The sequence below is a fragment of the Rhipicephalus microplus genome, chromosome 8, assembly GCF_043290135.1.
Source record: "Rhipicephalus microplus isolate Deutch F79 chromosome 8, USDA_Rmic, whole genome shotgun sequence".
NCBI classification, from domain to species: Eukaryota; Metazoa; Arthropoda; class Arachnida; order Ixodida; family Ixodidae; genus Rhipicephalus; species Rhipicephalus microplus.
Genome location: NC_134707.1, coordinates 68,983,269 through 69,006,954, shown reverse-complemented (window position 1 = coordinate 69,006,954; position 23,686 = coordinate 68,983,269). Strand labels below are relative to the sequence as shown.

Sequence of the window (23,686 nt, the reverse complement as noted above, 5' to 3'; positions counted from 1 at the left end):
TGATCTAGATGGAGTGACGTCAGACGCCGCTGCAGCCACATCGAGCAGGCCTGAAATTATTTAGGTGGCATTGTCATAGAGTAACATAGAAAGTTAAGAGCAGACACTCCAATTGGCCCCTGCGCCCGGTTTTAGTTCGCAGCACACCAAACGGGTGGGGGGGGGGGGGGACCTTCACAGCCTCAGAGATGGGAGACTGCAGAAAAAGATGTCTCGAAGGCCACTTTGTTGGGACTAGGAATATTGTACCGCCTCCAAGACCACATCTACGTGCGTGCTCATCTGTGAGGCAATATTCAATTTTTTAACGGTTGTTTGCATGCATCGGTGAGCTTCGTGTAAGTTGGATTGCTAGAGCAGCAGGAACACTATGTCATGCGTGGCTATGCACACGTTTTAATTAAAACAAAAGAGTCATTGGAGGAGCGAGAACTTTTATTTTCAAGTGATAATCTTGTTAAGCACATGCCCACTTTGTTATGTTTGAAAACAGCAGGCACAAGGAGAGGTTGATTGCTCTGCGAGACGTGAAAGTACAGCTCCCATATCATGATCCTAAAGCACACAGAAGATATGAACGTATAGGCAACAATATAAGAAGTCATGCTTAATAATAAAGCTGCAATAAACGCACACAACTACACATTCAGCGCACAACGCCACAGGGCAGTAGTTGCCTTATCACATGACTCCAGTATGAACAAAAAAAGAGAAAACATTTCACTCTGTGTTCTTTTTCACCTTCACACGAATTTTTTCCTTACACACACTACATCGCTTTTTCGTGAAAAATAGTCACAAGTAGTTGTCGCACCAAAAACAAAGCAAATTTAGGTATCATGCAAGCTGTTACCGAGGCAGAAGTGTTTACTCCAAAACTACGTCCTAGCTTTAGTTAAGAAACATTTTTCTATATTCACTACTGCTCTCTCATCGCGGTCGTTGGAGCTTTAGGCAATGGGCGAATGGCACTGATAGCGATACTGGGCATAGCTGCACTTTTCACAAAATCTCACTCATGCAGTGAATTCGAATACATTTAGTGGCACAAAGAAAACATAACAACGCGAGTGGCGACTCAATTTCTTCATTCAAAAAACAATTTTTTTGCAAGCGTGCTTCGAAAAATTCAAAACAGTCTCCTTTCATGTGAAGCCATCCACAAAAACAGTACGCGAAGTGAAGGTCACAAAAAATGTCTGCGCCAAAGCGTACAATGCGAGAAATGTTAGATTAAGGCTTCAATGACTAATGTAACACACACTTATAAAGTAGCGATGGTGTTCGTGCCTAGCAGCAGCCAAGCTGAGAGGCAGATGAAGCAAGTGAATACCACGACGCATGCCGGGCGCGTTATAGCACAGCTTTTATGGTGCCTCCCTGCTGTGCTCGTACTTCTTCATTGCCATAAATGCTCATTAACACGGAGCGTGACAACAATGCCGTGGCGCCGACTCCATGTGCACTTCTCTCGCTTTGGATTTCTTCCTGATCTCTTCGTATTTTTTCTGTGTCCCAGCCTTACGGTATCGCACCGTACAACCGCATACGATAGGGAGCTTTAGAATAACGTTTGCAGGCGCTGCGGGCATCGTGGGCATATCGGGAGCCTTATGAGTTTTAGAATAGTGTTCGCTAGGAAAAAGTCTAGGGACTTTCGTCCCGACCCCAAACTCAAATGCACGCAAGCTACCTACACACGGCACTTCGAAGGCCTCGCGGGCGGCGATCGCCGCACGATATTTCGGATTTCCTGTGGGCGGGCCGCAAACGCGAACGGTGACCCGCTTACGACGCATGGGCAGTGGCATCGACCGCACCGCAACGGCTCGCAGTGCGCTGTTCTAAAACTCTCTACTAAAGACATATTGCGGTCGCTATCGCAGTCGCAAGAACACATAGACGTGCGATGCACTAGAAAAGGCACTGCAGTATATAACTATAGATATAGAGCGCGTGTTTACTAGAAGCAGTAAGTGATGTGTTGCCGTCTTACGGCTGGGGATGGCTGAGATAAAGCTGCGTAGCTCAGCCACTTTCGGCCCGCGTGACCACTCTTGTAATTTGTATGTGACTCTATGGCATTTGCTCGACTGTACAATTGCCGAAGTGCTTTGTATTTTACGATACCACTGGCAGTGGGCACGTGTGACTGCTTTTATGAGTGTGCAACGCGTATTGCTTCTACTTTCCCATATTTCCGAAGTGCCAGTACACCCAACATAGATGTTCCTACTGACTACTTACTCCATCACCTTCACGACTACGGGGCAGTAAAGGAATGTCGCGTGGTCAATTGCAGGCATGGTGACATTATGAGTGCCTCCCTATATTATGAAATATACGGTCCGCTTACATGTGATACGTTCCATGTGCTATTCCGTGACGAACACATGGCAGATAAAACACTTGTCTTGACCTTATTGGTGCTTCACTCCTGAAACATGCTCTAAGTTTTCCTCCACTCATTCAATCGGGTGCCCTTGGTTGGTCTAGTACTTAAATTGTGAGGTTATGAGAGGAGCAAAAAAGTTCACGTATCAGCGTGAAGTGAACGATGACAAGTGGGCGGAGCTAAGTCATAAGGTCCATAAAAGTTGTGTTGAAGTGACAAACTATTACAAAAGATGTACCGACGGTCGGGTGCACAGATGGACGGACGCCCACATAGACAGCGAAATGCACGAATCAGTGAATGGAAAGACGCGCGGACGCATAGATAGCTGGACGCTCGGATAGACGAACAGACAGGTGGATGGACAGATGCGCAAATGTACGTATGACCGGATGGATGGGCAGACGTCATACCGTAACACTACCTATTTCTACCGAGCGTGGATACTCAACTCCGTAAGAGTCACCACAGCCACGGTATGTTTTCCGAGCATAGTATACTCATCGCAAATCACCTATGTGGAGCATTATTGGTATTTGAATGTGCATAGTAAATAAAAAATAAAAGTCAAAATTATTGAACATTAGAGTCATCATGTTGCTTTCAGTAGCTGTGTTGCCATCCAAAGTGTTTGATCAGTACACCTGCCATAATAACTGTTTCATCGGACTTTTGGCGGTAACATGTTGACATAATACCACGAAACGCTCACGTAATTATCTGACTAGGCTCTTCAGTGAATGCAAGTTGTTGTACACGCAAGCAGTGTGTGTCCTCTCAGGTGCTATTTTGATGATCTTGAATAAAGGCCTACGTTCCACTGACAGCGTTCCAAAGGTGGTAGTAGGTAACGTTAAAAAAGAGCGCTTGACGTCAAGATACCATATCATAGAACATGCGAAGTAAAATATTTAAGGTGGCTCTCTCAGTCTGACTATCTGCCGAATCTATAAAATACTGCTTTGCTTCAGTAAAAAAAAACACTTTGTTAGCTTCATTCACAAATGAAAGTCATCACGAATACCTCAGCTTCGCTGTGTAGTTGGGAGTTCAGGACCTATCATATGATTGGCTACGCAAGTCTGTAACTAAAAAAGACATGCATGCTTCTCCACGAAGATAATGATGATGAATGGGTGAAGCTAGATCTCAATGTACATATTGTCTATGTCGCAGTCACGCCTAGTAAAAAGCATTGCTCTTGTAGTTGTTTAATATTGATCTGATAGAAATATGGTAGATGTTAGTGCATCGCTAGCCCATTTTGCGTCTCACATATTCTGCCCGAGTGTTTTCTTATATAATGTAAATAAGTAAAAAATTTACATAAAGAGTCGACAATAAAGCTTGATATTTTGTAAGGTCATTGCGCCAAATAAAGCTACGACATTGTGCTTATCAACGCACCAGTAATTTTTCATTTTTTGGAAGCCATGTTTGTGGAGCCTGGTGCTTACACTAGAAAAGTTTGTAGTTGATGAGCTAAACAGGAGTAAACTCGCATTATATATACGCTAATTATATTGCGATTCTTCGGCTCTTTCGAGGACGTGTCCTATAAATATTTATTGCAGCACGAGAAAATATGTGCACAACAATATTTTTAGAAGGTAGTGCCGGAATGGTGGCCTCATTGTAGAGATTTGCCGAAGTGCCTTCACCAAATTGGCTTATTACGCTAGAAAGTACGACAGATTTGTTCAAAGTGGGTCATGCCGCAGCCACTGCGGCATTTCAAAAGGCGCATGGGCGTAACGCAGTGGCAACATAACGAGCGGCATTGCAGAGCCGGAAAGATAGGTTGCAACTACAATTATTATTTCAACTCTATGTGCTACAAAAGCAACCACATAGTTGCCAGAGTCGTCTGTTGGTTGCAACGATGGACTTCCAACAATAAATGAAGGGGTGGGGCGGGAGAAGGCATTCCTTGTAAGGGTAGACGAATTTCTATAAACTAAGGGGGTATGGCACAGTGGGTCGTATATGTCAGTTATAACGCAATATTTTGCAAGTTGTTTGTAGTGTTCTAAAAAATATCTGTAGCTTACGAAAAATGGCCAGGGGCTTCCCTTTGATGGCCTTTTTTTAGCTTTTTTCGCTATGTTTTCTATGGCTTACTTCCAAATTATTTTAATGTGGGTTGCATTATTTAGTGTACTTTTTCTCTGCTACCACTAGAAGGAACGTAATGATATTTGCCATGTTGCTGCATAAACATGTGAGTTATACCTTAACTAAAAAATAGGGCATACTTCGGGGAGTTACTTTCAAAATAAATCACTGCATTCCCAAAGCTAAAGTAGGTTTGTACCGCTCTGTAATTTATTAGAGCCTCACGTTTTTAAATGAGCAATATTTTTTGTTGAGATTGTTTTCAACCCGTTGTAGCCCGTCCATGAAAAGTTTCATCAGATTGATTTAGTACTTTTTAAGAAAATGTACATTTAAACTCACAAACTGAAAAAAAAGTGAGGCAGTTCGAGAAAAACAAAGTTTTATGTGCACACAGTGCTCATGGCGGAGGGCATGCGGTCCACGATGCCACGGTGCACAAAGGCGTGGCATTTAAACCACTTGAAGCAGCCGCTCGACGTTGGGCTACGACAGGTTTATTCCACAGAGTACAGTAGATTTTTCGTTGTCGAAATAGCAAATTTGACTTTTTGGGTGGATGTACCCCACCGCACCTCCATAATCATTCTATAAGTGCTTAAGGAGCATTTAGAAGCGCTTAAGGACCAATTAGGTGCATGTTGAAGTACGCCCAAGAATCAAAGTTTCCTGAGGCCTTCCCTACAGCATCTCTTATAATCATAAACGAATTTGAGAACACAAAAACGCAATGACCAATGACATACCACTATATTCGCAATAAGTACGTCAGTCTTAAGTACGAAAACCGACGTTTAAGTTAAAACGACCAGGAAGGTGAATATAAGGAGTGTATGGCAATACGGTCATTTCATTGATAATATTCAACAGTATTGATATTCTTACCTAGCTAAGTAATCGGGGTGGCGAGTAATCATTCGTTTTCTTCCTCGCGTGTCCTTCCTTCGCTCTCAGAAGTCATCATCACCATCACCAGCCTCACTACCCCCACTGCAGTGCAAAAAAAATATCTTCAATGTTTCACTAATGAACTCTTTCCTGTGCTTTCTGCGGCCTCGTCGTACCTGTTATCTTTTTAAACTCAAGTGCCCACCTAATTTTTTGTCTTGCTTTTACGCGTTTGTCTTCTCTTGAAATTTCGCCAGTTGCCATCATTGACCAGCGAATGTAGGCTACATGCCAGGCCTATGTCGTTCTCTTCTTTATTTCAACGATGATGTTCTAAACCCTGTTTCTTGAGTGACATATTCTGCTCTCATTCAGTCTGCAAAAGCTATAACAGTTATTTTCCTTTCTATTCATCATGGCGTTGTCCTCATTATCAATTAGTTTTTTTTGTGAGCCTTCAGGTTGCTGCTTCGTAGGTAAGCACCGGTAAGATGGAACTGTTATATGCTTTCCTCTCGGGGCAGAGCGGTAGACGGCCATTCACAATTTGAGAATGCTGATGCTATCATTGCATACCAACCAGCCAGCTCATACTTTTTTTAAGTTGCGCTGCTTGTGAAGCGATGCTGTGGCGAATAACTCAAATGTCTTTTTATGTCATCACTGGGCGCGTCTAAAAAAACTGGTGAGGTTAGGGGCGCAGTACTTCATTATGACAGTACATAACTGATATCAATTCAGTCTTCGTACCAAGCAGCTGCTCTCCTGAATAAATAAATGCGAAATGACCGTGTAATGTTGACAAATACAATACAGTTTTGGAACCCTCTATATATGTATAAATGTTATACCCAACACCTCTCCCAGTTGTCAATTTGTCGGAAAGTTGCCGAAGGCAGCGAACTGAAGGTACAACATGTAATTGTTTATTTGGCTGAACTTGTGGCCGATAAAAGGAAAGTAAAAATACAGCAATACCTACTAAACTGCTGGCCACAAACCGAAAACTGGTCGTCGATCAACTGATCATTGGGATTCCCCTTCTAGTATTTATCATGCGTCAAACTTTCCAATTTTACAAATGACGGTAGTGCAATTTGCGGAACAAGCTTGAGTGATTGTGTCTGGCTTATAATCCTAACTAAGCGATCTACTGCATACGTGAAGCTTCTTGAATAAAGAAACGGGAGCTGCAATGAGCATTGCTAACAGTCCTTTTGAGCATAAACCAAGTACGCGTAAACTTCAACAACAAACGCACATGGTAATATATTCAATACAAACAATGTTGCAATCTGTAATTTATGAGGCTTCATTTAACAAATGCTCAATCTCAGAAACATGAAGTTGTAAGAGTCAATATCTCTAGCCTGATGTATATTATTGGTACAATTAGTAATCACACCACCCATGTTAACCTGCTAGAGCGCAACTCTTCGCCATGCACAGAATGTTCAAACAGCCGGAGCCAGCAATCACCTTTCCGCATTCCCTCTGGAACATCGGTTCAGGTAAAACACCCGTCCGGCACTTTGTATGCCCAATTTTCGATTTTCAAGAAGGCCACGTGTTGCTTCATGTTTTATTTTTTCCCACAGTTCACTGTACTCTTCTTCGTATCACGTTCAAAGTGCACATAGAAAACACTTCGAAGCAGTGGTAGTGCATTCTGTGCAAAGATAAGCCTAATGCCGGAAATGCTGGCTACATCACCATTTCATTTGGATCTTTCGCTTTTCATTTCCTACCCTAATAAACGTTTATATTATTTATTATAAATGAAATTGTAAAATGATATTCAAGGCACCAACAAAAATGAATTTAACTCTCACGAGTGTGGTCTCCGCATCAAAATAAAGTTTTTCCTACCCGTTCCACTCTCACAAGCGTCTCTACAAATCCAAATAACGAATGTTCGAAAAGAAACATCGCAAATAATTTCATACCTCTCGATAGAAGCGGAAATGACTATCGGCGTGCACTTCAGCTACCGACAACGTATGTACTTTAATTCAGACACTCACTCTAACAATTGCATATACTTTTGCCAAAAATCGCTGCCCCCTTTACACGCGGTATCCCGATTCATGGCCAGCTTAGGACAGAGTAAATAAATCAAAACTTGGTGGTGCACCTATTCTACTCCGCTCTTTCCTTTTTAGGGCCTTTTTTTGTCGCATTAGGCATAAAAAATTGGGATTCCTTTGCACTAGGAGTGTCGAGCCTGAAAGGAATGCGCAGCTGAGCGGCCTCCTTCAATTTTCTTCGGTTTTCTCCTTCTTTCCTCCTTTCTTGTTTCATTTTATTCTGTTCTCTTCTTTTCTGTGTCTTTCTTTATTTCTGTTCAGTTATTTGCCTCCCTTTCTCCTTTGATTTCCTTTCATATTTTTTCCTTGTTCTTTCTAAGTCGCCCTTGCTTCCTCTTTTTCCTTATAAGCGATTTCACCTGTGTTGGGGCGGGTGCACTAATTTTTTTCGTTGCTTGAGGAAATAGTAGATGTTGATCAAGACACTCGAAGAGCAAGCGGGAGGAGCTTTCTCTTTGGCGCAAGCTAAATATTCTACTTGTGGAGCGTTACGCCTCATGATGAAGACACCATACGGCAGAATGGCCCAACAAAGTGCTCGGTACTTATAATAAAACATCGCGAACATACAGAAGTTACCTTCATTCAAAATCTTCAGCATAAGCTTTACTTTAAATAAAAAACGCGCCTAAAACCGCTACTGTAAACACAGTGTACATGTGTGTATACTAAAGGTGCACTTTATGTTCGGTTTCTACCTGATCACATCTTCCGCATTAGACTTTAGACTTCCGCCGTGGTTGTATAGTGGCTAAGGCACTCGGCTGCTGACCCGCAAGTCGCGGGATCGAATCCCGGCTGTGGCGGCTGCATTTTTGATGGAGGCGGAAACGTTGTAGGCCCGTGCGCTCAGATTTGGGTGCACGGGCTCAGATTTGGGAGCCCCAGGTGCAATTTCAGGAACCGTCCACTATGACGTCTTTCATAATCATTTGGTGTTTTGGGGCGTTCAACCCCACAAATCAATCAATCAATCAATCATCAAAGACATGGGACTTAATGCTCGGAGCTCCAGTTTCTTCAGCATATTTGGTCCAGTTCTATTTTGCTATATTTTTTTCGATCTGCGTAAATGGAAGTAGGAGACTTGTAAGGATTATTATACTAGGAATTAACTCGACCAAAGGGCCCTAGAAAAAAGGCAATGCTGCACGAAAAAGTACAGATAAATTTTATTAGGGCAAAACGAACGCGAACAAAACAGTCAGTCATCACCATATGCAAAAGAAAGAACGCCGCAAATGGCAATGCTCACATACACCTTCCGACTCCTTAAAATCGCAAAGGTATCACAATTCGAGAAAGCATTGTAGAAGCCTCCAAATAAACGCATTTCAAATCTAGAGCACGTTTTTCAGACTCTTCTTCTTGCATACTAAATGTAATATAAGTAATGTAGTATATAGTTGATGTGCATGAACAATTACCCTGTAAAACAAAGAAAAAGTACAAGTAAATGATACCTGCATGGTATCCTCTCTTCGAATTTGTTTGAAGTGTAATGGCGCTTACTATTAGGCAAACATTTATCTAAAACTGAACATGGCTGTTCCAAGCTTGATTAATTGCTGTGATCCAGGCAATGTAAGCAATTACACGTCAAGATGTTGCACCAGACCTCAACGGTGTAACCTATCGTCTCATTGGGTGTCACCATTTCTGTAGCTTCTGAACTGTCTTAATGATAATACCACAAATACTAATTGAAAAAAATATAGGAAATACACTATAAGCCGAAATTCGGCAAAGTTGGACTAACTGCAGCCGTTAAATCTATGAATGAACGGTTCGTCAAACAGGGGACTAAATGCGTGACATGGCGTGTCGTGCGCATACGGCCGGCCATTAAGGGACCAACGGGGAGAGTTACGGCGCCGCGAACGCCTTCTGTCGATGCTGCACTGCAATGCTCGGCGTGGTCGGCGATCACGAAACCAAGTTAAATTGGATATACGCCACTGTGAACGCGAAGCATTATGAAACGAATAGAAGATATGAGAGGCAAGTACTAGGCGCAGTCAGTGCACCCAGCAAGCGCCTTCGGGTTTCCAATTTGGCGGGCCAAAACCAAGTGAAACTCTCCGCGAACACGGACAATGCAGATAACTCGCTTCAATGTGCTGAATTATAACTACGAAGAACACTGACAATCCTAATAAAAGTAAGCAGTTCGTCAGCGGTCGTGTACCTGCACATACACTGGCCACAACTTCAAAGCGATATATAGAAAAAGTAGGCTTCGTACGTCATCGGCCTCAAGCTCGCTGCGGTGTGAGTGCCTTGCCTGCACCCACGATGGAAAGGGCGCTTACAATTTCTTTCGCAGAAATTAATATATTTTGCACTTAAGCTCAAATAAACTTATGCCTTTTGCTCCATGCGACCATCGTCGTCAAATATTAAGCGTAAAGGTGATCGCGGATACGACTAGTTTTGCGGCCGGCGAAGCACAGCGAGCGACGTACCACCACGATGAACGAACCGTGCCTGCGAATGGTCTTGTCTCAGTGTATACAGATACATACAACACTCCGTTAGACACCGCGAACATTGGGCACATTCCTATTGTGTATTGTGTATTGGGCACCTTCCTATTGTATTCACTATAAAATAACGACGGCGAAAATTCTACGCGAGCCACATGTTGCGATCGCCCGTGGTTGTTTAGCCGTACTCCTCGTAAGCCTAGTGACGCCGTCGGTAAGCCGACACGGTGTCATTGGCCGGGCGCCTGGCTGCTTCGCCGGCTTTCACGCATGAGCGCCGCTGCTATGTTTGTGTTTGCAAACTAGTGCACCAGCACTGCGAACGCTGGTTCAGCCGACATGATCGAATGCCAACCGATGATTTGTATTCTATGACTGCAGCGATGTTGAAGATTAGATGGATCCTTATTAAAAGATCGGTGTGCTTCGGTGCTACAAATTAGCCTATGTAATTTTTCACGTTACAGTGTCAACGTTTATTGTTTTTTCAGGCTGAGTAAAAGTAGCCCACTGGCGCCATATGGGAGGTCAAAATACTGTGCTATATATATTCTATAGTTCTTTCCCTGTAGTGCAGCGTGTGTGGTCGGTGTTTGCGGTGTATTACTTGAAATAATAGAGCGTATGCATATATATCTGCGTGTTGCATGACCAATACACTGCATTCTTCAGTGCGGAATAAAGTGGAATAAACATAAAATATACCCCACAAGTACAGAGTCACCATATATTTAGCAATTCGTCGAGATGGTTGAACTGTAAGTCCCACTGGAAAATTCTGGTTGGACCAACATTTAAACCAAGTGGAGTAAGTACTAGGGTGTAGCAGTTAAACCCTTGCAGTTGCTCCAGCAGTTAGTCCAAAATTGATTCAAAATCTGTGGCAGCCCATTTAGTCCCCTAAAGAACCAATGGCATACCCCACTTTAGTTCTTTTTGGCTTAGAGCGTAAAAATGAGTATGAAGTGTGTGCCTAACAAAACAGTAAAAAGTATCAAGCGTTCCATAAGAGCAAGTGAAACTATACATGTCAGTCAATTGATTGCATTGTAGAGGTTTCGATATTTTTAATAACAGTTTACTACAATATAGCCCGCTGACCTCGTTCAATACTCTCATTTCAGGTATGACAGAAAAGGCGGGGCGCTCCTAGAAACCCCGCTGCAACAAATTGATTTGCTCCGTACTCCTTGTTATCGTCGAATCGTGGAAGCTCGGATTTGCCATCATAAACGACTTTTGTTAGGCTGATAACGTTGAAATAAGTCAACGTATACAAGCCAGAATACCGGCTGAAGAAAATCAGTGGTGCAGCCAGCCACCCTGAATACTCGCCCTCCTATACCGACATTTTCACCCATGGAATGCCGAGCACAAAGTCACCTCGAGTGCATCTGCGTGCGTGGTGCCCACTTCAGGTCAAGAAGGCGTACCCGCACTCCTTCCACACAGATATGTTCAACCACTTTTTTTTTACTAAAATGCACGTGGATGAATAATGGCCGTCTACGTCTACATACACATATTTGCTATAAAGAAGAAATATTTTACGTGCAGAAACAGGCGAGGCGACTGAACTGTCCTGCGCGTTGAGTGTATCATTGTGTTTACCATATATATATATATATATATATATATATATATATATATATATATATATATATATATATATATATATATATATATATATATATATATATATATATATATTGTTATTGTTATTGTTATATATATATATATATATATATATATGTTATTGTTATATAGTAAACGCAATGATACACTCAAAGCGCGGTACAGTTCAGTGGCCTCGCCCATTCCTGCACGTAAACTATTTCTTCTTTATAGCAAATATGTGTTCGTAGACGTAGCGACGCCTCACTTACTCCGTTCATGTCAAGGTTTGCGCTATTCCACATAAGCTTTGAAACAACAATGCCAAGCTCCCCCTCCAGACATAGGGTCTGAGCATGAAAAGTATATCCCCGTAGAAAGAGTACAAAGTCCATCTATGAATAACGAAGGCAGCTTTAACAGCATTGTTTCAATTGTGTGGACAGCTATGTTACATTAAAACTATATTAAATTTAACTAAACAGATATACCTGAAGATGAAGAGGTTATTTCTTCAAACAGATCGCCATTTATAATTGCATTCGCGTTTTCTAAGAGCAAAAATTATACCTTGTTCACTATATGTTATGATTACTTATTCGTGTAAGAAAATGTACTAACCACGGTGTTCAGAATATGATTAAACTTGGGACCCATTCCGTTTTATCGAGACTACTTTTCTTAGAATGAGCTTCAAGTGCCTAAAAATGCTTCAACTACTCAATGATAGAATCTGTGCGATACATTGACCCACTATAGTTATCTGGTAATTCTGGGGAAAGACTGTTGATATTTAAGATGGGGGATGCAGCCGAAATCACCAGAGGCTAGTGTACTTAGTTTGGGTGCTTGTTGAAAAAAGCACATCTGATTAAAATTTACTGAGTGCCACACAAGGATGTCTCGTAATTATATCTAAGTTACAGGTGCTCGAAGTTCAGTCGATTTTGCTTCCATTACAAAATTAAGAAGCTAAACCAAAAGGCTACAAAGGCCTCACAAAGTGCTCCCGCTCCTGTTGGCACTCAGCATCAGAAGTAAAAATGGCAATACACAACTCATCAAACAAATTTGATGGGCGCCAAGCCCTATTAAAATTACTAAGACGCAATTTCGCTTTTTTTGTTTCTCTTCGTCGCTCTTGAAGAATTCAGAAAAATGGGTCATATGTACGAAAAACGCAATAGTAAATAAAGTTATCCATCAAAGACACTTCACAAGAATTACAATTCTCGAGGTAGTGCTACCATAGGTGATACCTTTGGTAAGCAGACAAGGCAAAGATTTCTTGTAACTGAGCGATTTTCGGGAGTAAATGCGTTATTGCGTGTGAGTATAGCTGGAGCCTTTGTTGGCCTTAAGGAATGGAGGAAACGTTATGAAGTCATTTCAAATTAGATGTCGAAGGAGAGCCAATGTAGACTACGTGTTGAGAAACTCATTCAGAGTTAATGATTTGAAAATTAGGCACTCTCGTTCTTCCTAGCAATTCTCGTATTTCAGAATAACATGCCCTTATCCTTAAGATAGGAACAAAAAATAATCTCAAATCGAAGATGAGATAACACTACCTGAAGCCACGTGGCCTAACTTGCATTGACTGTACTTCACTTTTAGCATATATAATTAAACTACGTAAATGAATAGTTTTCCAGCGTTTAGATGCGGTGCTTCCGCTCAAAATGCAGTGGACGTTACATGCTTACCTTATCCGCCAAAATTTAACTGCCTTAGCCCTTGCTGTATTTGATTAAGAAGACCAGGTATTCCTGTAAGATAATGGTTCTGACATGAACTATGTGATCTACAATGCATATATGGCAGGAGACATGCGAAAATCGACATTTTTGATCAAAATTGTAAACAAGAGTTTTTTGCTAGAAGCGGCAATTGTAAGAAGGCTTTGCCTTTTTACAGGCTGCAAGTGTTTTCATTAGTGCTTTTATGTGTATGCTTCTTACCCTCACCTCATCATCGAACAAAAGAGGCCATAGAAGTTACGGCTCCTGCTCATCGTCTTTTTCTGATGTCTCTAAGTGGTCTAAGATACACAGGTATAAAACATGTGAAAGTTTGGTGGCCGCCCACACGACTGAAGGCAGAATAAACACGCTAGTTCAAATCAATAAATTCAATGATTGTGTAGTCGTTTGTGCGCTGTGCAAAGTATAAATTTACATTTACCTTGATTAACAATCGCCTTACCAGTTGCAAAAATTTTGAAAAAAATGATAACTTTGTTTGAGGCTAGCAACCTATATACGGTGTGGCAGTTTGATCTAGTTGGTATGACATGACCATAGTTATAGCACGAGAACAGAACGAAGCCATTACTATCACTATAACTATCAATATGATACGGTGTTGCAAAATTTGCAGAGCTGTATGAAGATAGTATATATAATAAATATATTGTATATTGTAAATGTTGAAAAAAAAAGTTAAGCTTGAGGTTTGACCAACATTGGGATCTTTCATAATAAGAGAGTCAGCACGTCTATCTATGGGTTTTATATTCAGGTCCACTCAGTACAAATCAACACATCTTTTGTAAATCAAGTATCCATGCTGTGTTTCGCCAATGGTTAAAAAGTGCAATATATAAAAGGCAAATGAGTGAAATCAGTTGCATCTTGCTGACCACCAAATTGTGCACTACAGGCTTTGTTTCATTTTGTAAGTATTTATATTCTTCATTGAGATTACAAAAAAAGTTTTTAAACGCTGACCGAACCTGCATTGAAATACTTGCGGTAAATTCTCACTTGTGTAATTTTGTTTTCCAGTAAGAAATGTCAGCAGAAGAAAACATGACTAGTACAATGGCACGCGAGAATGATGCAGCTCTCAACCGAGATTTCAGCGAAAGCAGCTGCGGCTGTGAATTGCCAGCTCGGTTACAGCCGTAGGCCAATGAGTTGGCACTGGTGTTAGATGTGTGTTAGCTGGTGTGTCATGTGGAATATTGAGAGATAATTCCTTATTTGCTCTATATTTATGCTCTGAATACTTTAGCGATTGCCTTGGGGTGCAAAAACGGACATAAGCGCTAGCACTGATTGATCAGATTACATGCCTACAAAGTGTAGAAAATCAATCAATGAATCAAAAAACATCATTTGTATAAAAGCAAACAATTACAGCATAACAGCTCGTGAAGTACACCTGGTGAGTCATCATGGGTTTTGCAAACTTCGCTATTTTGTATAATAAAAAAAATATTGCTGAGAGAATATATGGTGTACTATGTTTGACTATATAATTGCAACAAAAAATTACCATGCCAGTCAATCCTAACTTTTTCAAATCCTTAGTTTGTAATTCGTAGTTATGTCTATATCAGGAACAAAAGATCGCCCGACCGCTTGCTCAGCAACTACTTTTGTTTAATCACAGTATTATCTCTAAACCAATTTTCGCAGATTGGTTTTCGTTTCGTTTCAGTATCTTGCTGCTCAGTTCTTGGCCCATCCCCCTTTGTTGGTGAAAGCCGATTGGATTCGATTGGATAAACTTTTATTTGGTCCTCCAAAACACAGATCACTGTGTTGCGGGCAGCTCCCACGTGGGGACTGAGATGCCAAGCTCCTCAGCCACCTCGCGGGCTTGGTGGACAGCCCAGAGCTCATCTGCCAAGGACGAGCTGCGGATTGCCGCCTCCCATCTGACAGAGGTGATATGCAATAAATGAGCGAATTTGGTGCACTGCCAGAGCATGTGTTCTAATGAAGCTATTTCCCCACAATGTGGGCGAAGATTACTTGGGTATAGGTCAGGGTACATGATGTGTAACATTTTCAAAGTAGGGTACATCCGCGTTTGCAAAAGCCTTAATGTAAGTGCTTGGGACCGGGTTAGATTTTTGTGAGGTGGAGGGAAAATCCTTCTAGACAGGTAGAAATGTTTAGAAAGCTCGTTATATGTTGTAAAAATTTCCCGGTTATCCCCTTCACCGATAGAACGCATCCCCGGGGAGGCGCGGTTGGAGAGTTCTCGCGCCGCCTCGTGTGCTGCTTCGTTGAGATTGGAAGGGGAATCGTTGATTTGTCCAAGGTGAGCTGGGAACCTGCTCAGAAGATGATGTGTTATGTTCTTGCCTTGCAGTATTTTCAGCGTTTGTTCACAGACCGTCCCCTTGGCGAACGCCCGTAGTGCTGCCATGTAATCACTGTAGACGACTTCAATGTTATCCATCTTGAGTGCTAAGGCGATGACCACTTGTTCCGCAATGATTGGGTCTTTCGTCCTGACCGTCGCTGAGTTGACGACATGGCAGCCCCATCGACTACCACTGCCACAAACGCTTTCCCATTGGCGTAGGAAGCCGCGTCAACAAATACGACCCCTCGTTCCTCGTTTGAGACTTGACGAAGTATAGTCCTGGCCCTCGCTACTCTTCTTCCTACGTTGTGTTCTGGATGCATGTTTCTCGGTATAGGAGATACCGTGATAGTCTCCCTGATGTTGTCAGGGATATCATTGTGATTGCGTCTGAATACTATTGGGTGTTGGCCCAGCTCCTGCAGGATCATTCTCCCCGACCTTGTAGTAGATAACCTTGCAAACTGTGCTCTTTCTTGGGCTTCTGCTATTTCTTCGAGCGTGTTGTGTATGCCAAGCTCAAGCAGACGCTCGGTGCTGGTATGTATAGGTAGGCCCAGGACCTTCTTGATAACTTTTCCGAGGAGCACATTCAGTGTCTCGGACTCTGCTCTTGACCAGTTGTGCATTGCTGCCTCGTATGTGAAGTGACTTAGAACAAACGCATGCATCAACCTGATGAGGTTGTCTTCCTTGATCCCAGTTCTTTTGTTGGCCACTCTGCGTATGAGGTGCACCGCACTGTCTGTTTTCCAAGTTAACTTGGCTATAGATTTGCTGTTGGCGCCGGTAGACTCTATCAGCATTCCCAAGACTTTGATGGAGCCGACCCTCTGGATGGCATCCCCTTGATTTGTACGGAGATGGATGTCTATCTGGTTTAACAGCTTCCACCCCCTGGGCTTCGGTCCCCGGCGTGCAGTCCGATAAAGCAAAAGTTCTGACTTACTCGAGGAGCACTTGAGCCCGGAAGGGCGAAGGTAGTCTTCTACGGTGTCAATCGCCTCTTGCAGAGCGCTCTAAATCTGCCCCTCGCTTCCACCTGTGCACCAGATGGTAATGTCATCTGCGTAGATGCTGTGCTTCAATCCTTCAATCCTTGATAATTTCTTTGACAGTCTAATCATGGCAATGTTGAACAGCATTGGTGAAATCACTGCCCCTTGTGGCGTGCTTCTTGCTTCTAGTTCGATTGCTGCGGTCTCGATATCTGCAATCTTCATCACGGCTTTCCGATCTGTAAGAAAGGACCATACGTAGTCATAAAAGGCTTTCCCTAGACCAAGCTTGGAAATTGCTTCGAGTATGAATGAGTGGTGGATGTTGTCAAACGTTTTTTCTAGATCTAGGCACAGAATGGCTCTCACGTCTCTGGTTTCATTGTCAATGACTTGGTGTTTGATATGCTTCAATGCATCTTGTGTGGATAGCCCTGTCCTGAATCCAACCATATTGTGTGTATATATGTCGCTATCTTCCAAGTGCTTGTTTATCCTGTGCAGTATGGCATGTTCTGCGACCTTGCCGATACATGATGTCAAGGATATTGGCCTCATGTTGTCCAAGTTAGGAGGCTTTCCTGGCTTAGGAATAAGGATCGTGCTGGCCAGCTTCCACTGCTCTGGCACCCTGCCTTCTTTCCATGCTGAAAGGATCATATCTCTCAGGGTTTCAATTGAATCGTCATCAAGGTTACGCAGGGCCTTGTTTGATATACCGTCCGGGCCAGGGGCCGACCTGCCGTTGAGATCATGCAAGGCTCTTCTGATCTCCTCGATGTTAAAGTCGCCCTCAAGACCTGGATTTGGCGTGCCCTGGTACTGTCTACTTGGTGGTACCAATCCTCTTTTGATTGGGAGGTACTTATGCAAGAGCTGCTGGACAGCTTGCTGTTCTGTAGTGCGCCCTATCTCTTTATGCAAAATTCGAGCGATAACATGCTTTTGATTTGTTTTGGTGGTGTTTTCGTTGAGGAGATGCTTCAACATATTCCATGTCTTGCTATTGCGCATCTGACCATCGCCGGAGTTGCAGATTTCGTTCCATTGCTGCCTCGATAGTGCGCGACAATGTTCCTCGACTGATCTGTTTACCTCAGCTATCTTCTTCCTCAGTCTTCGGTTCAGGCGCTGACCCTTCCAACGGTTCAGTAGTGCTTGCTTTGCCTCAAGAAGATGAGCGAGCCGGCTATCCATTCTTTCAACCGGAAGATCTGTGGTAATGGTGGAGGAGACGGATTTGATGTCATCTTTAATCTGTTTGACCCACTGCTCCAAGCCTTGTCTGTGGCCATCTTGTTCCCCTTCCATCCTTATCTTCCTGAACTTATTCCAGTCTGTGAAGTGGAATTCTCTCTGCTTTTTTACGCTCCACGGAGAAGGTAGTGGCAAGAATGTAGTGGTTACTCCCTAGGTGTACAGCAAGGTTCATCCACTGGGCTTTCTTTATGTTCCTTACAAATGTAAGGTCCGGGGTGGAATCCCTTCAGCAAGATGTACCAAGCCTTGTTGGTAGGCTGGGGTCTGTGATTAGGGTGAGATCAAGTTAACTGGCACTTTGCCAAAGTCGATTTCCTTTCCCAGTGTTGTACTTGTAACCCCATGTATGATTAGGGGCGTTGAAATCACCTGCTATGACGAGTGGACATTCCCCGGCGATATTAACAGCTTTCTTGAGAACCATCTTGAACCCTTGCTTTTGTTCCTTTGGACTGCTGTATATATTAAGAATGAAAACGCTCTGACGGTTGCTGGTACCCGGCACGATCTCTACCAAGACGTGTTCCAACCGGCCTGCTTCTATCTAGAGGTCATGGGTTACGAGTGTTAGTTTGTTGCATACGAAGGTGCAGACTCCCCTTCCTTCAGTATCCCCTATTACAGGCCGGAATCCAGGCAACGTTGCTTGCGGTGAAAGGGTCTCTTGTAATAATGTAATATGAGGCTTTTCTTGGCTGCTCCTGATATACTGCTGCAGGGTTGCCTTCTTTTTAAGGTAACCTCTACAGTTCCATTGCCAGATACGAAATGCTTCACGTAGCGCTGCGATCATGGTTATTACATGGGCGGCCATAGCCTGATGCTGCACCTGTCGACAGGTTTGGTACCACTAGTATTGGTGGCCGAAGGGGTGAGCTTGGTGCATGAGGAGGCCTTGCTGTGTTGTGCAGATATGCTTCGACCTTTGTAATGCGCAAAGTCATATGCTCTTCCAGTGCCGCAACGCTTGATTGTAGCCTACCCATCTGCTCGCTAAGATTGGCTACAACTTTGCTGAGCGGGTCAAACACCTCTTTCATATCTGACATGGTCATTTGGTTGGCTTCCACGTGTTCTGCCATGACTGCCGATGATCTAAGGTAATAATCGTCATCAAATAATAGGTGAAAGGCAATCATCTAAGGTAATAATCGTCATCAAATAAACTCCGTGAAAGTTCTTTGTGACTGTTCGCGGAATAGTTAGTATACTTACCGCCAACGCGTTCTGGTGCGCGGTGCGCAGGCACACCTCCTCTATAAGCGGGCCCATAGCCTCCTGAAAAGTTATTTGAGATATATAAAAATTTGAATTAAAAAAAGCATGTGTTCAAAGAAGCTATACAAGAGCCTTCTAAGAAGGATAATAAAAACATACGAGATATTATGGTCTGTTTGTTGAATTTAGGCTGCTGTGAGAAATTGTAATATCGTACTTGCTGATGTGCAGACTAAGCAAAGTTAGGTAATATTGTGATTCACTGCCAATATAGGAACAAAATATAATGCCACCCGAACATTGAGAAGCAGGTCGAAACTTCCAGCGCACAATTTAGGTAGAAAGAACGCATCAAATGAACACACACAGAATGAGCGTGGGCACAGAAGTGTCGCAGATCGACACATAAAGCACGTTGCTCAAACAGAAAGAAAACGAACAAAACGAACGCACAATTATACACTCATACGAGTGTGAAAAACTGTCGAAATTGCTACTTCTTCGTTTGAGCAGCGCGCTCTTTTTGCAAATGTGGCCTCAGCAGAGAGTGAAGCGGCCTTGGTTGTCTTTTCAATCACTTCAAACCGAACTTTAGTCGAAGCACGAAGGATACGACACACCTTAATCCCTTAATAGGAGTACGCGCAAGTGAGCGACTATGCCTAAGAACATCTATACGGACTTTGACTCCGCCATGTGCAGGTGCGCACGCATCGCCACGTGCCAGGTTTCGTGGAGCTTCGCACGTGCCTAACGCACGACCCTGGCGCCATCTCGCTAGTGACGACCAAAGTTCGCTTAAGTTGCTGAAGCTGTGAGGACCGTGAATGATACACTGTGTATACGAATACCTTGTCGTTGGCAAATTAATGCCGAATTCCTATGCGAGAACAGGAATAGAGTAGCAGGGCTCTGAGGAGTGGGGGACAAAGTACTGAGAGCAGGACCACTCAACCTGCCACTGGAATGCGCCGCGCTCGCGGAGGGAATTTGAGAAGGTGACGAGTAAGGAGACCATGTGACTGAAACATTCCAAGCACCAGCATATTCTTTGTGGGGCAGTAGCAGAATCTGCATGAAATCCATCAGACACACATTCTTCATTATCCTAATACCTCGTATGCTTGTGAAGGAGAGGATTGAAAGAGGAAGGACAGGGAGGTTAGCCAGTTCTCAAACCATCTGGCTACCCTGTGCTGGGGTAGAGGGTAAGGAAGATAAAAGATGAGAGAAAAGAGACGCTGAAAAAAAGGGAGAAAGAAGGTCATCAGACAATCCACGACGCTGCGCACAGTCTGTCTCTAAGACCACTTGCCCGCACAAAGCGCAACAACGCTCTCTATGCCTTGCGTGCAGAGGACGGTCTCGGCCAGTGTCCTAATACCCTTTCTTCCGACAATTGGCGATTGTCTCTAGTCTATATAAAGCTTTCGACAGTTCTTTTCTTGGCACGCTGTAGCGGATACACTCACAAAGATGGGAGAAAGTCTCTGTGCAGCCACAGTTGTCACATGTCGGGCTGCTGGCCATTCTGATTCGAAACAAATAAGCATTTGTAAAGGCCACCCCAATCCACAGACGGCACAAAAGTGTCTCCTCAGCTCTTGTTATTCCTGATGGAAGAAGAAGCTGTAGGTGTGGGTCCACATTTTGGTGAATGCCGGTGAATTCCACTGAGCGAGTGTCAGTTCTCCTGCAAGTGATCGAAGCCTTGCAGCGGCGTCCGTTCTTGATAATGGTATAGCTGCGCAAGGGGCATCATCAAAAGCAGATCGGGCTGCTTCATCTGCACGGTCGTTTACATCAATGCTGCAGTGGCCTGGTATCCATTGATACGCTATGTTATGTTGTTTCTCTATAGCCCGGTGATGAAGCAGTCGTATTTCAGCAATTAGCTGTTTGTTTGGTCCATGACGATATGGCGAGGCAATGCCCTGGGGGGCTGCTTTGGAGTCGGAGAAGATTGACCATGTCTGTTGCGGTTCTTCAACTAGGAACTCCAGAGCGGCACGAATGGCGGCGAGTTCTGCCGCCGTTGATGATGTCAGATGCGAGATCCTGAAATTTATCGTGATGAATTTCTCCGGAATTACCACTGCGCCTGTTGAACTTGTTGAAGTGATCTACCCATCTGTGTAAATGTGAATGCGTCCACTGTGTATGCTTGTGAAATTACACATTCGGCAAACGTCCAGCTCTCATCGTAGCCATCCGTACAAAACAGCGGTGTCAAACTTCACATGGTTTCTACCATTGCCGCCGTGCTCGCCGGCTGAAGAAAAATTTGGAGGCCGCGACATTCAAGGACCACGTGACCCGACATACTGCGCCGACTCCGCTTTTCAGGCGAGAGCACTGCAAACTGCTTCTGTCTGCTCTCGGCACAGCAAAAGCGCTCCCGCTCTACCAATGGATGACAGGGCTCCTGCAGCTGTACGACCACTGAAACACGCCGGCTCTGAAGAGAGCACTTTAAGCGTGCCTTTAAGTGCTCTTGCGCTCCCAATGAAATCCGTCTTTAGCACCATGCACGTTAAGGTCTAGTGGCTGGCGTAGCGCACTGAGGAGGGAGAGGTCGCTAGTTCGACACCCCGCCCCGCAAATTACTGTTCAAGTTTTTCTGCTTCTGATGTTCGTATACACTTTAGAACGTTGCATCCATGACAGATATGCATCAGCAGAGCCGGGGCGGACCTGACCTAGAACACCTTTGGGTTACAAAAGTTGAATCCTTAGTCAGTCGAACGCTATATGCTAATTGCATAGCATTGTGTGGCTAAGCTCTACAAGTAAATTCTTTGTTCACGCAGATAAGAACATCACACAGTGGCCAGTGTGTGGGCTCTCTCTTCGATTGACAACTCATAATTTTGAAAACAGTTAAAAAACTTTAAAAGCAACGCTATTCCTCGAAACTCAAGGTTACAATTTACTGCTTTAGAGCCCTGTAACAAACAACTGCACTTTTCTTCTTGCCCGCGCAACCCATCGTCCAAGGAAGAGCGCTTTTGTGTTAAAAAGACGACAACCGGCAACTAACGACCAAGCGATGGCCCCGCCATGTCTTCCCTGCACCTGTACCAAAAGGGACACACATGTGTTCTAAAAAAAGAGAAATGAACTCCATATGAAACAAGAGCGCGCGTACGCCGGAAAAAGTTTGGACTGCATCTGAATCCGCAGTTGATGTGCAACCAGCAAGAAACTCGGTCGTCGGCGTCGTGAGACTCGCGTAGGCGACGAGCATGGAGTGACCTGCGCAACGTATTCAGATGGCTGCAATACCAGGCACCCTCGTCGTCTACAAAGCTGGTGAGATCTTCAGTGGCACCCTGTCAACTCCCCTACGTGTACCAGGAGCTAGCCTGGTCCATACGGAACTCTTTTTTGTCACTTTTTAAAACTGTTACTTGATTATAAACAGCTTTTCAAAAATTTTAGTTCTGTACGCTGCGTCTAACGTAGCAATTCAGAATTGCGAGCATTATCTTTTGCTCCGTATTTATTTCTTTGTATCTCTCTACGATTTCCATCATGATGGTATTTTATTAATATTCCCCGTTGTTTGTTTTTCTTGTACCTGTGGTAGTGTCTTTTAAGGCATAGCTTACCTTGCTGTTCTTTTCATCGCTTATTAGTGTTTTTCTCTGTTATTTTTATGTAAACTCTTGCCATCGCCCTCGCTTTAAGTAAATGCTTGTTTGTGCTTAAGCAAATGTCCGTGACTCTTCTGTGAGTGCGTTGGTCAGGCTCCTACATCATCACAGGCGCAACCCCGCACAAGTCGACCAACCTGCAAATAAATTTGAGATGTGCCACTTCGAGGCCTTTCAGGCGTCGCAGGTCAAAGCGTAAAGTGGAAGCTTGCGAGTCTGCCCCACGTCGATGTTAGATCGGCGGGGCCTCACCTGAAGTGTGTGACAAGCACGTTATCATCGATACACTTTTATTTTTGCGCAACTTCGGCCTAATAAAATACTGAAAAAAGTTTTTGACGTAAGTTTACGAAATTTTTAGAAAAAATGGCTCTTGAAGCTTACTTACAAAAGAGCTAGTTTTCTTTTACCGTCAGCAGACTAACTCTTCAAGGGTTTTTCTTTTCTACGTTACTCCCTACTTGTCTAAACGAGAGTTTTACAAGGCAATGCACGCAAAATATACATTATTTACGCCCTCCTAAATGTGTTGTAGTTATTCTCAGTTAATTTTAAGGAGAGGTAAATAGGACGAGAAATCACTATCCACTCTGTGTGTGGGATCCGTACGGACAACATTCGAATTATGTCTCGGTACTTCATCATTTCAGCTTAATTGTAGGGTACTGCACTGTCCCGTTTTCAAGACGGTAGTCTTGATTAAAGCCAAATACTTGATTGCAGAAACTTTGGTCTGCCTGCCTGCTTGCGTGTATGTCGGTTGTTCTGTCTGTTTGTCGGTATGCCGGTCAACTGAAATAATTCAGTGATTGGGCACTTCACCTAATCCCAACCGTCTTCACCTGATGGCTCCATTCATACTTGTGAA

General features: G+C 43.5%; 1 protein-coding gene across 7 annotated transcripts in view; it reads right to left on the bottom strand.

Moving 5' to 3' along the window:
* Positions 1-414: 414 nt before the first annotated feature.
* The window catches only part of LOC119165865 (uncharacterized), a 54,394-nt gene continuing 31,122 nt past the window's right edge, over positions 415-23,686 (bottom strand). For 6 of the 7 annotated variants that reach the window (XM_075870585.1, XM_075870591.1, XM_075870586.1 and 3 more), the window contains 3 exons: positions 19,160-19,222; positions 13,292-13,354; positions 8,640-8,913 (listed from right to left, as the gene is read on the bottom strand). In XM_075870585.1, the coding sequence (XP_075726700.1) occupies positions 13,293-13,354; positions 19,160-19,222 (125 nt within the window). In that variant the 3' untranslated portion in view covers positions 8,640-8,913; position 13,292. Of the gene's footprint in view, positions 556-8,639; positions 8,914-13,291; positions 13,355-19,159; positions 19,223-23,686 lie in introns of those variants that run through there. The other variant, XM_075870590.1, reaches the window with a different exon arrangement.